Raw genomic sequence first — 13,376 nt, 5'->3', positions numbered from 1 at the left:
GGAGTGAATAAACTGTGCTGCAGGGGGGCGTGTGGATGAAGTGGTCCCAGTAGAGTGCCTGTGTAGAAATCCCTCCGTTAGCTCTCCTATAGCCGCAAGTAGCCACATAACAGCAGCTATGAGCTAACAGAGCTATAGCACACGTTCATTCATTCATTCTTCTTAAAGTATTGGTGAAATAAAGACAGATGATGCCTTATTTAGAGGCCAACTTTCACCAAACTGTTCTCGGTGAGTAGATGAACGTATTTCATGCCAGAAATAAGGTCGAGGTTTAAAAATACCGGAGTTCCCCTTTAAAATGCTCACAGTTTTGTATACATTTATTTTTTATGTGATTTCTTGTGTTAAATCTTTAGCAAATGCAGTTTGTGTTGCTTTCAGACGTCTCTTTACAAACCAGTTCCAGGGATTAGGCTGCCTCAGTTTCACGCCAGCTGTGTGTCTGAATCACAGCAAACGGATCATCTTTGCTGTGACACACACCACCCTGTTAACATCTACTCTGGGTGCGCCTCGGGGGGGCGTGTGACTCCTGGAGCTGGTGATGGCAGAGCAGGAGAGGGTGTTCACGGGGTCAGCGGCGTTTATGTCGGGTCAGAGCACAGCGTGGAGCCGAGGCTAACGGCCCCTCGCTGTGCCTGGCTCAGACCACGGGGGGCTCCTGGTGAGACGCCAGAAGCGTTGAGTCAGTCTGACATGATTTCACACTCTGATGACCTGTCACAGCTCGGCTGGTGCAGGATGTAAATGGATGTTTCATGAGAGATTTGTTGAAAGGCAGGATTTAAACCTCTGAATGTTGGTCCTTTAAAACACACACCGGCTGGCACAGTCAGGGACAGCAAACAGCTTCTGGCAGCTGGGAGACGTCAGCTGGACGGGAAACTTGGATGAAAAGCTTCCAAATGAATTGTGTTATTTCTGGAATTCAGACTGAAGTTTCCTGAAATGCTCCGGTGCAGCTCAGGGTTTATTTTAAAGGTAGTTTCTGCCTCTGGAGCATCTTGTTTCTGTTTGTCTCGTCTTATATCATCGATTATTAGGTAAAAGTGATGTCTCCTGATTAATTTATGCCCCCCCCCACACTCTTTTCTCTGCAGTTGTATCTGGGTATCGTGCTGTCTGCTGTCGTCATCATCACCGGCTGCTTCTCCTACTTCCAGGAAGCAAAGAGCTCCAAGATCATGGAGTCTTTTAAGAACATGGTCCCGCAGGTAGCGACGCACAGCTGCTCAGAAATGCTCCATTTCTCTTTAATATCACATTGAAACCTTCCAGGTGTCCTTTTATTTAAGATTTATAGCATTAAAAATGGAAAAGTGTGCTTCATTAGAGTGGAATATGGGATCATCCGATGATTAGACGTGCTTTATTATCCACGATGACTGTAATTACTGCACTGAATTTACCTGAAGGAACGGGTTAGAAAGCCATTAATGTTACGATTCCTGGAGGGACTGAACCCTCTGATTCAGAGCCTGAATGTAAATGTAATTTATTTCTACAGCCCTTTACAACAATCTATTTCGGTTTACAGCAGATAATAAATAAAGAAAAGAATAAGTACAAAACAATAAAATAACAGTAAACGCAATAAAATAAAATACAGCAAAATTGAATAAGATGATATAAAAGTCACCATACTACTGGGTATTAAAAGCCATCTGAAATAAATATGTTTTTAGCTTAGATTTAAAGAGGCCCAGGTCAGAAATAAGACTCATCGGGGGGGGGGGGGGGGGGGGGGGGCTTATTCCAGAGCCTGGGGGCAGCAGCAGAAAAGGCTCGGTCACCCCAGAGCTTTTATTTTGACCTGAACACTTCCAACAAAAGTTGATTAGTTGACCTCAGAGCTCTGCCAGGGTTACAGTTAAAAGCTCAGATAAATACGATGGGGTGAGGCCGTTAAGAGCTTTAAAAACAAACTTTAAAAGTTTAAAATCAGTTCTATAAAGGACAGGAAGCCAGTGAAGGGAGTTAAGAACAGGAGTGATGTGCACAGGTCTGTCAGTGTTGGTTAAAGACGGGAAGCAGCAGCATTTTGCACCAGTTGAAGGCGACTGAGAGAAGGATGAGGAGGACTCATACAGTCATAATGACAGCTTCATGTGGGCTTTCAGGGTGTTTATTAAGTCATTTATTAAGCTTTTACTCACTTCAGCTTTATTCAGATGTCCTGTCACACCTTTTCCAGAACATTCCTCTAAATGGGGACTTTTCGCTTTATTCTGTCATGGCTAACAATGCTTTAACCATTTAAGACAATGCTTTAACCATTTAAGACAATGCTTTAACCATCTATGCTGTTTGAGAATAATTCTTATGCTCCCAGCAAGCTTTGGTGATCCGAGAGGGAGAGAAGATGCAGATCAACGCTGAGCAGGTTGTAGCAGGAGACCTGGTGGAGGTGAAAGGAGGAGACAGGATCCCCGCTGACCTCCGTATCATTTCCTCCCACGGCTGCAAGGTGAGCTGCTGGCACACCTGTCCTCCTGTAGTCACACAGACCCAAAGAAAGGACCCTGCTCTCTGTACGGTTTCCCCAAAGAAAGCTCAGCAGAGCTTTGCTCACAGTCCCATCGTGTCGCTCTCGTCTCTTTCATCATGTGTCTTGAAGCTGATGTCGAGCACTAATCAGACTGTTTGATCCTGCTTTGTCCAGGTGGATAACTCATCCCTGACTGGTGAATCGGAGCCTCAGACCAGGTCACCTGACTGTACCCACGACAACCCCCTGGAAACCCGCAACATTGCCTTCTTCTCCACCAACTGTGTCGAGGGTGAGTTCAGCATCACATCTTTCTCAAACCAGATGTGTCTGAGGACACGCCCACCCACCCTCGCTCTGCAAACATCTGGAGTTCCTGTTCCTTCAATTACACTCTTATGCTTCACAATTATAAACCTTCAGAGAATTATTGCATCAGCTGTTTGGCTGACAGCTGGTTCCTAAAGGAAAATGAGTGACATCAGAAGTCATCGGGATCCCGTTTGACCTGAAAATGCTCCACTCCGGTGCAGTCAGTTCAGCCATCGTCTCACTTGGAGCTGCAGCTCACATTATTTTGCTCACAGTGGTAGAAAAGCAGCATGATTATGTGTGTGCTGCCCCCTTGTGGCCGAATAAAGTCCTGCACTCTGCCACATCTGTCCCGTCACTTTACGCTCTTTCTTTCCTGTGTTTTTGTCCTTCTCTGCATTTCTTTAAACATCACTTCAGTTGTGCAGAATTCATCTAACTCCTCTGCCTCTGCAGGAACTGCACGTGGTATCGTTGTGTGCACGGGCGATCGAACAGTCATGGGACGCATTGCCACCCTCACCTCAGGCCTGGAGACCGGCAAGGTAACCATCACTGCTCAGGTGCTCTCCAGCAAGGCACCAGACCTCCAGTTTCCACTCACACAGCTCCATTTGGATTCATCAGAGCACTTACTTTGCAGTTATTGTTCATTTCATGATGTTTTACATGTTTAAGCACACGACTGATCATTAGGGGTTCGATTACACGTTAAATAAATGAGTTGTTCAAACAGAAAAGCCTCCTCTTGGACATGAAATCACCAGTCAAATGCTTCCTTTTTCAGACACCCATTGCCAAGGAGATCGAGCACTTCATCCACATCATCACCGGTGTGGCCGTCTTTCTCGGGGTGAGCTTCTTCATCCTCTCCATCGTCCTGGGTTACAGCTGGCTGGAGGCGGTCATCTTCCTCATCGGCATCATCGTGGCTAACGTGCCTGAAGGACTGCTGGCCACAGTCACTGTAAGTTAGCGGGGAGATGGTGTGTCATTTAATCTGTGATAAAGACTGACAGCCAAAATATATTCTGGGATGTCTTCATTTGTCTGTTTTTGTGTTTTTTTTCTGTCTCAAACTGTTTTTCTTCCCTCTGCCCCGTTTTTTTTTCCTCTGTCTGTGACGTGCACAGACTTGGGTTAAACAGTAGTTTCCAGCACTTTGTGCTCTCTAAGCTACACAGAATCACATTTCTCTGGCTGACAAAGAGGAGTTTACAGATTCTGCAGGTTTTCTGCCTTTTTTAATCTATTTATTTTTTAAACGGAACCCAACTCTCATCCTCTGATTCACGGATTCCTTCAGCACCAAAAACGTGCTTTTCTGTTCCAGTGAGCAAACTGTTGCTCAGTAAATCAGATGTTAGTGTGGCGGTCGGTCAGATCAGCAGTTTCACCCTCGTCTGACTGTGTTTTGTGGACGTTTGTTGACGTGTTTTTCCTTCCTTGTGTACAGCTGACCTCGTGTGCTTCCCTCGTCTCTGTGCTTGTGTGTTTTCTGTGTGGTTTGATGTGACAAAACGTTTGTGTGCATCTTTGTGAGTATCTTCGTGCTTTAATATTCTCTTTGTGTCACTTTGTGTGTCTGTGGTGGAGCTGGTGTGTTCTCAGTGGATCTCTCTTCTCACCTACTTCTCTCCCAAAGCAGCCCCATAAGTGTTTGTGTTTCTTTCTCCATTTTCCTCTTTCTGTGTCTCTCTTTTCCAGGCCAGTGGCGGTGCTCGCTGCAATGACAACGACTAGCTAATGTAATGACATTAGGCCAGTTACCACTTGGCTCAGTGACCTGAATTTGGCCTATTCTGCTTGGCTAGTTCTGTTTGGCCCGTTGGTCTTGCCGTACTTGGCATGATGAAATAATGCACCGCTGCTCTGCTCCATCACCTCACTGCCTTGTGTTCTCTCTGCTTTGCTTGTTGGGCTGTGTTTGACTTTTTGACTTTAGTGCATTTTGACACGTAGAGAAACGTTGAGATAAGACTTCTGTCAGGATGAACATCTCCAGGCATTTGGGGGGCGTGATGTCTCAGGTGGGGTTAAAGGTTTCAGGTGGTAGGTCCAATGATTAGTTAAATGCCTGTAGATGCTCATCTGTGGTGTTGGTTTACCATACAGGCACTAATTATTTTTCTGTCTCTCTCTTTAATTTGTTCGCATCTATTCTCACCCTGTGTCATTCTATCATGAACACCTTCTCTCCTTTGCTGTTACACCTTCCCATTGTTCCTTCCTTTGCTTTCGTCTGTCTCGTCGCTCTCCTTCCAGGTGTGTCTGACGCTGACTGCCAAGCGAATGGCCCGTAAGAACTGCCTGGTGAAGAACCTGGAGGCTGTGGAAACTCTGGGCTCCACCTCCACCATCTGCTCTGACAAGACGGGAACCCTGACCCAGAACAGGATGACCGTGGCTCACATGTGGTTCGACAATCAGATCCATGAAGCTGACACCACAGAGGACCAGTCCGGTGAGAATTCCCTCCGCCTCTTCATTCTGAATATGAATAACCTTCGTTTCTCTGTGGCTGCATTGATTACTGACCTCAGATCTCTCGTTTTCTCCTCTTTAGGCTCCTCCTTCGATAAGAGCTCAACCACATGGGTGTCTTTGGCCCGCATCGCTGCTCTGTGCAACCGCGCCGTGTTCAAGGCAGGTCAGGACTCTTTGCCCATCCTGAAGCGTGATGTGGCCGGTGACGCCTCCGAGTCAGCTCTGCTGAAGTGTATCGAGCTGTCCTGCGGTGCTGTGAAGGCCATGAGGGACAAGAATAAGAAGGTGGCAGAGATCCCATTCAACTCCACCAACAAGTATCAGGTGAGGGCCACGACTCGCTCAAACCATGCTTTAACAAAGTCCCATCCATCCATCATCTGCTGCTTCTCTGGGGGCAGCAGCTTTAACAGAGAAACCCAGACGTCTCTGTCCCCGGCCACTTCCTCCAGCTCTTCCGGGGGGACCCCGAGGCGTTCCCAGGCCAGCCGAGAGATATAGTCTCTCCAACGTGTCCTGGGTCTTCCCCGGGGTCTCCTCCCAGTGGGACGGGCCCAGAACACCTCCCCAGGGAGGCGTCCAGGAGGCATCCTAACCAGATGATTAACATCCAAATCATCTGACTCCTCTCAATGCGGAGGAGCAGCGGTTCTACTCCGAGCCCCTCCCGGATGACTGAGCTTCTCACCCTATCTCTAAGGGAGGCCCAGACACCCTGAGGAGGAAACCCATTTCGGCCGCTTGTATTCACGATCTCGTTCTTTCGGTCTCTACCCACAGCTCATAGGTGAGGGTAGGAATGTAGATTGACCGTTAAACAGAGATCTTCGCCTTCTGGCTCAGCTCCTTCTGCACAAGGACGGGTCGGTGCAGAGCAACACTTCAGACGCTGCACCGATCCTCCCGTCAATCTCTCGCTCCATTCGTCCTTCACTCCTGAACAAGACCCCGAGATATTTTAACTCCTCCACTTGGGGAAGGATCTCATTCCCAGCCCAGAGAGGCCGTTCCACCCTTAAACAAAGTTAACTGTGCAAAAGACAACTAACGGTTGAATCTGTTCTCTTCCAGCTCTCAATTCACGAAACCGAGGAAGAAAGTGACAACCCCTACCTGCTGGTGATGAAGGGAGCCCCCGAGAGGATCCTGGACCGCTGCTCCACCATCATGGTGCAGGGCAAAGAGCAGCCCATGGACGAGGAGATGAAGGAGGCTTTCCAGAACGCCTACCTGGAACTGGGAGGACTGGGAGAGAGAGTGCTGGGTAGGGATGAGAGGATAGGAGTTACTCTAATAATCAGGTTAACAGGATAACAACCTTTCTTCCTCTGCAGGGTTCTGCCACGTCTTCATGCCAGAGGACAAGTATCCAAAAGGTTTTGCCTTCGACACAGATGATGTCAACTTCCAAACAGACAACCTTTGCTTCGTGGGCCTGATGTCCATGATTGATCCTCCCCGAGCAGCCGTGCCCGACGCTGTGGGCAAGTGCCGCTCCGCTGGCATCAAGGTGGGCAGCTTCCAGCTCTGACATTTAAATGTCCCCCTCCTGCTGTTTTCCCATCACTTAACCTTATCTCACCCTCCTCCTCTTGTCCTTTAGGTTATTATGGTCACCGGTGACCACCCAATCACAGCCAAGGCCATTGCTAAAGGTGTCGGTATCATCTCTGAAGGCAACGAGACGGTGGAAGACATCGCTGCACGTCTGAATATCCCCGTTAGTCAAGTTAACCCCAGGTAAGACAAGCAGTGAGAGATCCGGTTCATCCACCGAACTTTGAGCATCTTTGTGACGGCAGTATGTATGATACGATGTTCTTTATTAATCCGTGTGCTTCCTCTGCTCCTGCTAGAGATGCCAAGGCCTGTGTGATCCACGGCACAGATCTGAAAGACCTCGATCAGGACCAGATGGATGATATTTTGAGGAACCACACAGAAATCGTCTTTGCCAGAACCTCCCCACAGCAGAAGCTCATCATTGTGGAGGGCTGTCAGAGACAGGTACGTTTCCACGGGTCGGTTCCTGGGACAGTTGGCTAGCTGTCACACTCTGCCGCTCTAATGCGAGTCTGTCTGGCCTTTTTTTGTCAGGGTGCCATTGTTGCTGTGACTGGTGATGGTGTGAATGACTCCCCTGCCCTGAAGAAGGCCGACATCGGCGTTGCCATGGGAATCTCTGGCTCAGATGTGTCCAAACAAGCTGCAGACATGATCCTGCTTGACGACAACTTTGCCTCCATCGTCACTGGCGTAGAGGAAGGTGAGTGATGGAGGAAAAGGAGGGAAGGTGGGAGAGGAAAGAATGCAGAGGCAGCTTTAAATGGATCCATTACATTAATATATTTACACGCATCCTTCCAGGACGTTTGATCTTTGACAACCTGAAGAAGTCCATCGCATACACTCTGACAAGCAACATCCCAGAGATCACCCCCTTCCTGTTTTTCATCTTGGTCAACATCCCCCTGCCCCTGGGCACCATCACCATCCTCTGCATCGACCTGGGAACCGACATGGTGAGGAAACCCAGACTCCCCCATAACTCAGTCCACACCCCTAATGCTTAAAGAGTCGAGCGTTTAAAACCAGCTGCACACATCCGTAACGGGCAGCTAACATGCTGCAGAGTATCACTGCAACACAAACCGGTACGATCAGGTAAAAATGATCATTATTTACCATCCTACATGAACCTCGGTGCAGATCTGCTGTTATGAAACAGATGTGGTGTCATCAGGTAAAGGAGAACCTGGTAAATGTTGTGCATCAACTCCTGAGTTCACTTCTGCTTAATTTAGCCGTTATTTAACCAGGTCAGCACCACTTAAAGTAGTATTCATTGGAGAAAGGACACTAGGTGGCAGCACAGGACCACTATTTAAATGAACTGCTTCGGTCTACTTTCACTGAAGCACTGAAATGAGTAAAAACCAGAAGAAGTAGACGATGAGCTCTTTGTCTGGTGTGTTTTTTCTTCTGAAAGAGAGATTGATGCTGGTGCACGAGTTGTCAAGGCGCTCAGTTCACACGGTTACTGATTTATTTTAGTTTTTTATGGCAATCGTTTGGCTGCAGAAGAACTGAATGAAATATATGCATCAAACAGGCTTAAAAGCATATAATCAGACACAGAAACCATGAATTATCTCTAAAGCTGTGGATTTAAAAGACTTTAAATGAGATAACATGAGAAAGATCAAAGAAAATAAAGAGTGTTACATGACACAAGTGTACAAAGACTAGAAAAGATGGAAATAATCGCCCCCATTAGCAGCTAAGGCTCTGTGTGCGCTCTCCTCTTCCAGGTTCCAGCCATCTCTCTCGCTTATGAAGCAGCAGAGAGTGACATCATGAAGCGGCAGCCCAGGAACCCACTGAGGGACAAACTGGTCAACGAGAGGCTCATCAGCATCGCTTATGGGCAGATCGGTAGGAACATGTGCTGTTTGCACCTCGTAACGCTCCAGAGTTAAAGACCAAACGATGTGTCACCCACACGACCCGATGCTGACGCCGTCAGTCATCGATTATCGAATCGATTATCGACTAATCGGTTAATTACTCATTAAAACAATCCAAAACTGAAAAAGGACACATTCAAGCCATATTTTATCTTGACTTTTAACATTAACTGAAAATGGCTGTAATGCACCAAAAAGTCAAATCAATACCAAAAAGTGTAAAATAATACAGCCTGGTTGTAACTTTGAACTGTGAAGCTGAATGAGACAATTTTAATGTTAAAATCCAAGACAACTCCGCTTATTTATAGCTAGCAGGCTACGCTAACAAGCTAAATATCTCACCATGGTGAGTCTCCCAGAGCTCCAACCTGCTTCATGTTCAGATGTTCATGCTCCCGTGAGGTCGGCTTTATGAAACTTGCAGGTAATCTAATTTTTAAGGGTTTTGAGGGTGAAATGCTCCCAGATCCTGGACACTTTTGGACAGAGGACTGTAAATAAGCCGCTGTGCTTCTACAGGTCATTTCCTGCTATTATTTACCGTATCTTGCATCTCTAAACAGAGATGGGTAGGAAGTGAGATGACTCACTCCACACGAAAAACGATGTTCAGCTCAACAGCATGAAAAAGACGTGTGATGACGTAACCGACAATTATCGACAATTAAATACGTCGGTGACTATCTATATTATCGATTATTGTCGACTTTACTCTGCAGCCCGTCGTCTTTCTGCAGAATCTACAAAGAGAGATTTTTCTTGTCAGATAAACCTTCCCTGACGCTGTGTTCCTGCAGGTATGATCCAAGCTCTCGGCGGTTTCTTTGCCTACTTTGTCATCATGGCTGAAAACGGCTTCTTGCCGTCCGTGCTTGTCGGCATCCGGCTGAACTGGGACGACCGCTCCAACAACGACCTGGAAGACAGCTACGGCCAGCAATGGGTACGAGGCTGAATACAGAGCTCAAAACACAGTGATCTGTGGCATTAAAGCAGCCGTTTGAAAGCATCCTCTCGTGTTGTGTCCGCACAGACCTACGAGCAGCGTAAGATTGTGGAGTTCACCTGCCACACAGCCTTCTTCGTCAGTATTGTGGTGGTGCAGTGGGCCGACGTCATCATCTGCAAGACCAGACGCAACTCTGTGTTCCAGCAGGGCATGAAGTGAGTACAAGCTCATCAGTTCACCTCAGAAAACCCCGTTTTTCAGTGCAGTATCCTGAGGAAAGGTCTGTGGTAACACCTCTGCACCTTCACCTGATGAAGATGAGACTGTTAAAGTGATAGTTTGTTGTATCAGCACTTTCAGCTCAATAAAAGCGCTGTTTACTGGTCTTTGGTCCACAGCCACTATTTAAATGACCCGTCAGCTTGATTTGTTTATTTCTTGGTAAAATCTTAACAGGGAACACAAAGATGGGGTTTGTGGGGGGAACAGTTACCTGCTTTGTCCACCAGGTGTCACTAAAACCCAAACGTGCCCACAGGCCGTGACATTTATGGCCTCGGCTTATGGCTGATGTTTGTTCTGGTCCCGCCCCTCCATCTTGTTCTGTCTCACCTTCCTTCTCCCTGAACGGCTCTGCTGCTGCTGACGGCCACACAGACACAGCTGGCCTCTCACAGGAGGGGGGGGCAGAGAGTTACCGGCTGGTTCAGTCCTGTTCGTCTTTTTACCGCAGCTTTGAAACACATTTTCCTGGCCTAGCTTTGTCTTTATCTGTGTGAGCTGTAATGTTCTCCTGCATTTATTCTCTTTCAGGAATAAGATTTTGATCTTCGGCCTGTTTGAGGAAACGGCTCTCGCTGCTTTCCTCTCCTACTGCCCCGGCATGGACCTGGCACTACGGATGTACCCACTCAAGTAAGTGGCACCCACCGAGAACTTTGAAAGGCTCCAGTTATTTTGTGTTTTTGAGACGCTTTCTGGTCGTTCTCGTTCTCTCTCTCAGGCCCAGCTGGTGGTTCTGTGCGTTCCCGTACAGTTTCCTCATCTTTGTTTACGATGAGATCCGAAAACTCATCCTTCGCCGGAACCCCGGAGGTAAGATCACAGAAAAACAAACTTTGGATGCACAGATTTTATCAAACACTTGATGGGTGACGTTTCTCTTCTTCTTCTTCTTCTCCTTCTTCTCAAAAAAATCTTCTCCTCCTCCTTCTTCTTCTTCTTCTCTCCTCCTCCTCCTTCTTCTCCTTCTCCTTCTTCTTCTCTCCTCCTCCTTCTTCTTCTTCTTCTCTCCTCCTCCTCCTCCTTCTTCTTCTCTCCTCCTCCTCCTCCTTCTTCTCCTCTCCTCCTCCTCCTCCTTCTTCTTCTCTCCTCCTCCTTCTTCTTCTTCTTCTCTCCTCCTCCTCCTCCTCTTCTTCTCTCCTCCTCCTCCTCCTTCTTCTCCTCTCCTCCTCCTCCTCCTTCTTCTCCTCTCCTCCTCCTCCTCCTTCTTCTTCTCTCCTCCTCCTCCTCCTTCTTCTTCTCTCCTCTCTTTCTGCAGGCTGGGTGGAAAAAGAGACGTATTATTAAGTTGTCAAAGCATCATTTTCTTCTTGACCCCATCCTTCCCTGAAGTCATCCCTTCTTCTCTCTCCTCTCTTCATTTTCAAAATGTACAAGAAAACTATGTTTACTCCTCCTTGCTCCTCCTCTTCATTCCTCTTCATCCTCATTTCCTAAAGAAACGATAAAAAACAAACGTGGAGAGGACCAACGCCGGAGGAGGAGCGCTGACGAGTCCCTCGTCCTCTCCGTCCTCCTTTTTCTATCCAAAGTGTAACCAATCTGCCGGTAACTGGGTCTGTGTTCATGACCTCGCTGCTGGCTGCAGCTTCTCTTCACGGCTGTGGACCCACAGAACCAATCTGAGCAGAGAGGAAACCGACTGTTCCTCCAGCTCCGTAATCACTGCCATTTCCTGCCCTTCGTCCACCGAGACTTTTCCTCTTTCTTCTTCTGCTTATTCACTGCCAAACTCCCCCCCCCCCCCCCCCCTCCCTCTCCTCCTCTCCCTCCTCCTCCTTTCCCTCCTCCTCGTCCTCCTCCTCCTCTTCCTCCTCCTCTTCCTCCTCCTCCTCCTCCTCTTCCTCCTCCTCCTCCTCCTCCTCATAGAACCGAACCGCTCACAGGGTGGATAAAAAGGTCCCCTCCCTCTCTCCCTCCTCCCATCCTCCTTCCTTCCTTCCTTCCTTCCTTCCTTCCTTCCTTCCTTCCTTCCTTCCTTCCTTCCTTCCTTCCTTCCTTCCTTCCTTCCTTCCTTCCTTCCTTCCTTCCTTCCTTCCTTCCTTCCTTCCTTCCTTCCTTCCTTCCTCCCTCCCTCCCTCCCTCCCTCCCTCCCTCCCTCCCTCCCTCTCTCCCTCCTTCCTTCCTTCCTTCCTCCCTCCCTCCATCCTCCCTCCCTCCTTCCTTCCTTCCTCCCTCCCTCCCTCCTTCCTTCCTCCCTCCCTCCATCCTTCCTCCCTCCTTCCTTCCTCCCTCCCTCCTTCCTTCCTTCCTCCTCCCTCCCTCCTTCCTCCCTCCCTCCTCCCTCCTTCCTCCCTCTATCCCTCCCTCCTTCCTCCCTCCCTCCTACCTTCCTCCCTCCCTCCCTCCTTCCTTCCTCCCTCCCTCCATCCTTCCTCCCTCCTTCCTTCCTCCTCCTCCCTCCTTCCTTCCTTCCTCCCTCCCTCCCTCCTTCCTCCCTCCCTCCCTCCCTCCTTCCTCCCTCTATCCCTCCCTCCTTCCTCCCTCCCTCCTACCTTCCTCCCTCCCTCCCTCCTTCCTTCCTCCCTCCCTCCATCCTTCCTCCCTCCCTCCCTCCTTCCTTCCTTCCTTCCTCCCTCCCTCGCTCCTTCCTTCCTCCCTCCCTCCTTCCTCCCTCTATCCCTTCCTCCTTCCTTCCTCCCTCTCTCCTTCCTTCCTTCCTCCCTCCCTCCATCCTCCCTCCCTCCTTCCTTCCTTCCTCCCTCCCTCCTTCCTTCCTCCCTCCCTCCATCCTTCCTCCCTCCTTCCTTCCTCCCTCCCTCCCTCCTTCCTCCCTCCCTCCCTCCCTCCTTCCTCCCTCTATCCCTCCCTCCTACCTTCCTCCCTCCCTCCCTCCTTCCTTCCTCCCTCCCTCCATCCTTCCTCCCTCCCTCCCTCCTTCCTACCTTCCTCCCTCCTTCCTTCCTTCCTCCCTCCTTCCTTCCATCCTTCCCTCCATCCTTCCTTCCTTCCTCCTTCCTCCCTCCCTTTCTCCATCCTTCCTCCTTCCCTCCATCCTTCCTCCCTCTATCCTTCCTTCCCCTCCTCCCCCCCTCCCCTCCGTGTTATTTTCTAATGGACGACTGGATGTTTTTTTTAAACATGAATTTAGATTTTCGGTTCTTTTTTAAGTCGGAGTGGGTCTGCGAGCTGCTTGTTTTCATTCATTCAGACATGACAAAGCACACTATCTCTCTCTCTTTCTCCCTTGTCTCCCCCCTCACACCCGATCTGCCCCCCCCCCCCCCCCCCCCGTCTAACTGTCACTGTTTGTCTGTTGGTGAACACCGTGCTAACCCTCCGTCCTTGTAGAAACTTCCACCCAGTTTCACTCCCCCCCCCCCCCCCTCGACCTCCCCCCTCTCCCTCACCCACTCTGACCCCTGTTAGAACAAAAAAAAACGAT

At 49.0% G+C, this 13,376-nt stretch overlaps 1 protein-coding gene across 5 annotated transcripts in view; it reads left to right on the top strand.

The window, feature by feature from the left end:
• atp1a3a (ATPase Na+/K+ transporting subunit alpha 3a) overlaps nucleotides 1-11,577 on the top strand; it is a 30,272-nt gene extending 18,695 nt beyond the window's left edge. For 4 of the 5 annotated variants that reach the window (XM_072371043.1, XM_072371040.1, XM_072371044.1 and 1 more), the window contains exons 6-24: nucleotides 1,104-1,217; nucleotides 2,336-2,470; nucleotides 2,666-2,783; nucleotides 3,260-3,348; nucleotides 3,591-3,770; nucleotides 5,069-5,267; nucleotides 5,370-5,614; nucleotides 6,362-6,554; nucleotides 6,625-6,800; nucleotides 6,894-7,030; nucleotides 7,147-7,297; nucleotides 7,388-7,556; nucleotides 7,658-7,812; nucleotides 8,602-8,725; nucleotides 9,558-9,703; nucleotides 9,794-9,924; nucleotides 10,523-10,624; nucleotides 10,713-10,804; nucleotides 11,250-11,577. In XM_072371043.1, coding sequence (XP_072227144.1) covers nucleotides 1,104-1,217; nucleotides 2,336-2,470; nucleotides 2,666-2,783; nucleotides 3,260-3,348; nucleotides 3,591-3,770; nucleotides 5,069-5,267; nucleotides 5,370-5,614; nucleotides 6,362-6,554; nucleotides 6,625-6,800; nucleotides 6,894-7,030; nucleotides 7,147-7,297; nucleotides 7,388-7,556; nucleotides 7,658-7,812; nucleotides 8,602-8,725; nucleotides 9,558-9,703; nucleotides 9,794-9,924; nucleotides 10,523-10,624; nucleotides 10,713-10,804; nucleotides 11,250-11,278 — 2,685 coding nt within the window. In that variant the 3' untranslated portion in view covers nucleotides 11,279-11,577. Of the gene's footprint in view, nucleotides 1-1,103; nucleotides 1,218-2,335; nucleotides 2,471-2,665; nucleotides 2,784-3,259; nucleotides 3,349-3,590; nucleotides 3,771-4,522; nucleotides 4,552-5,068; nucleotides 5,268-5,369; nucleotides 5,615-6,361; nucleotides 6,555-6,624; nucleotides 6,801-6,893; nucleotides 7,031-7,146; nucleotides 7,298-7,387; nucleotides 7,557-7,657; nucleotides 7,813-8,601; nucleotides 8,726-9,557; nucleotides 9,704-9,793; nucleotides 9,925-10,522; nucleotides 10,625-10,712; nucleotides 10,805-11,249 lie in introns of those variants that run through there. The other variant, XM_072371045.1, reaches the window with a different exon arrangement.
• Nucleotides 11,578-13,376: the final 1,799 nt, after the last annotated feature.

Source organism: Leuresthes tenuis, unplaced genomic scaffold, assembly GCF_036924035.1.
Source record: "Leuresthes tenuis unplaced genomic scaffold, fLeuTen1.0.hap1 SCAF_18, whole genome shotgun sequence".
In the NCBI taxonomy this organism is placed as follows: domain Eukaryota; kingdom Metazoa; phylum Chordata; class Actinopteri; order Atheriniformes; family Atherinopsidae; genus Leuresthes; species Leuresthes tenuis.
Note: the sequence above shows the minus strand (reverse complement) of the source record. Positions and strands in the feature narration are given on the sequence as shown.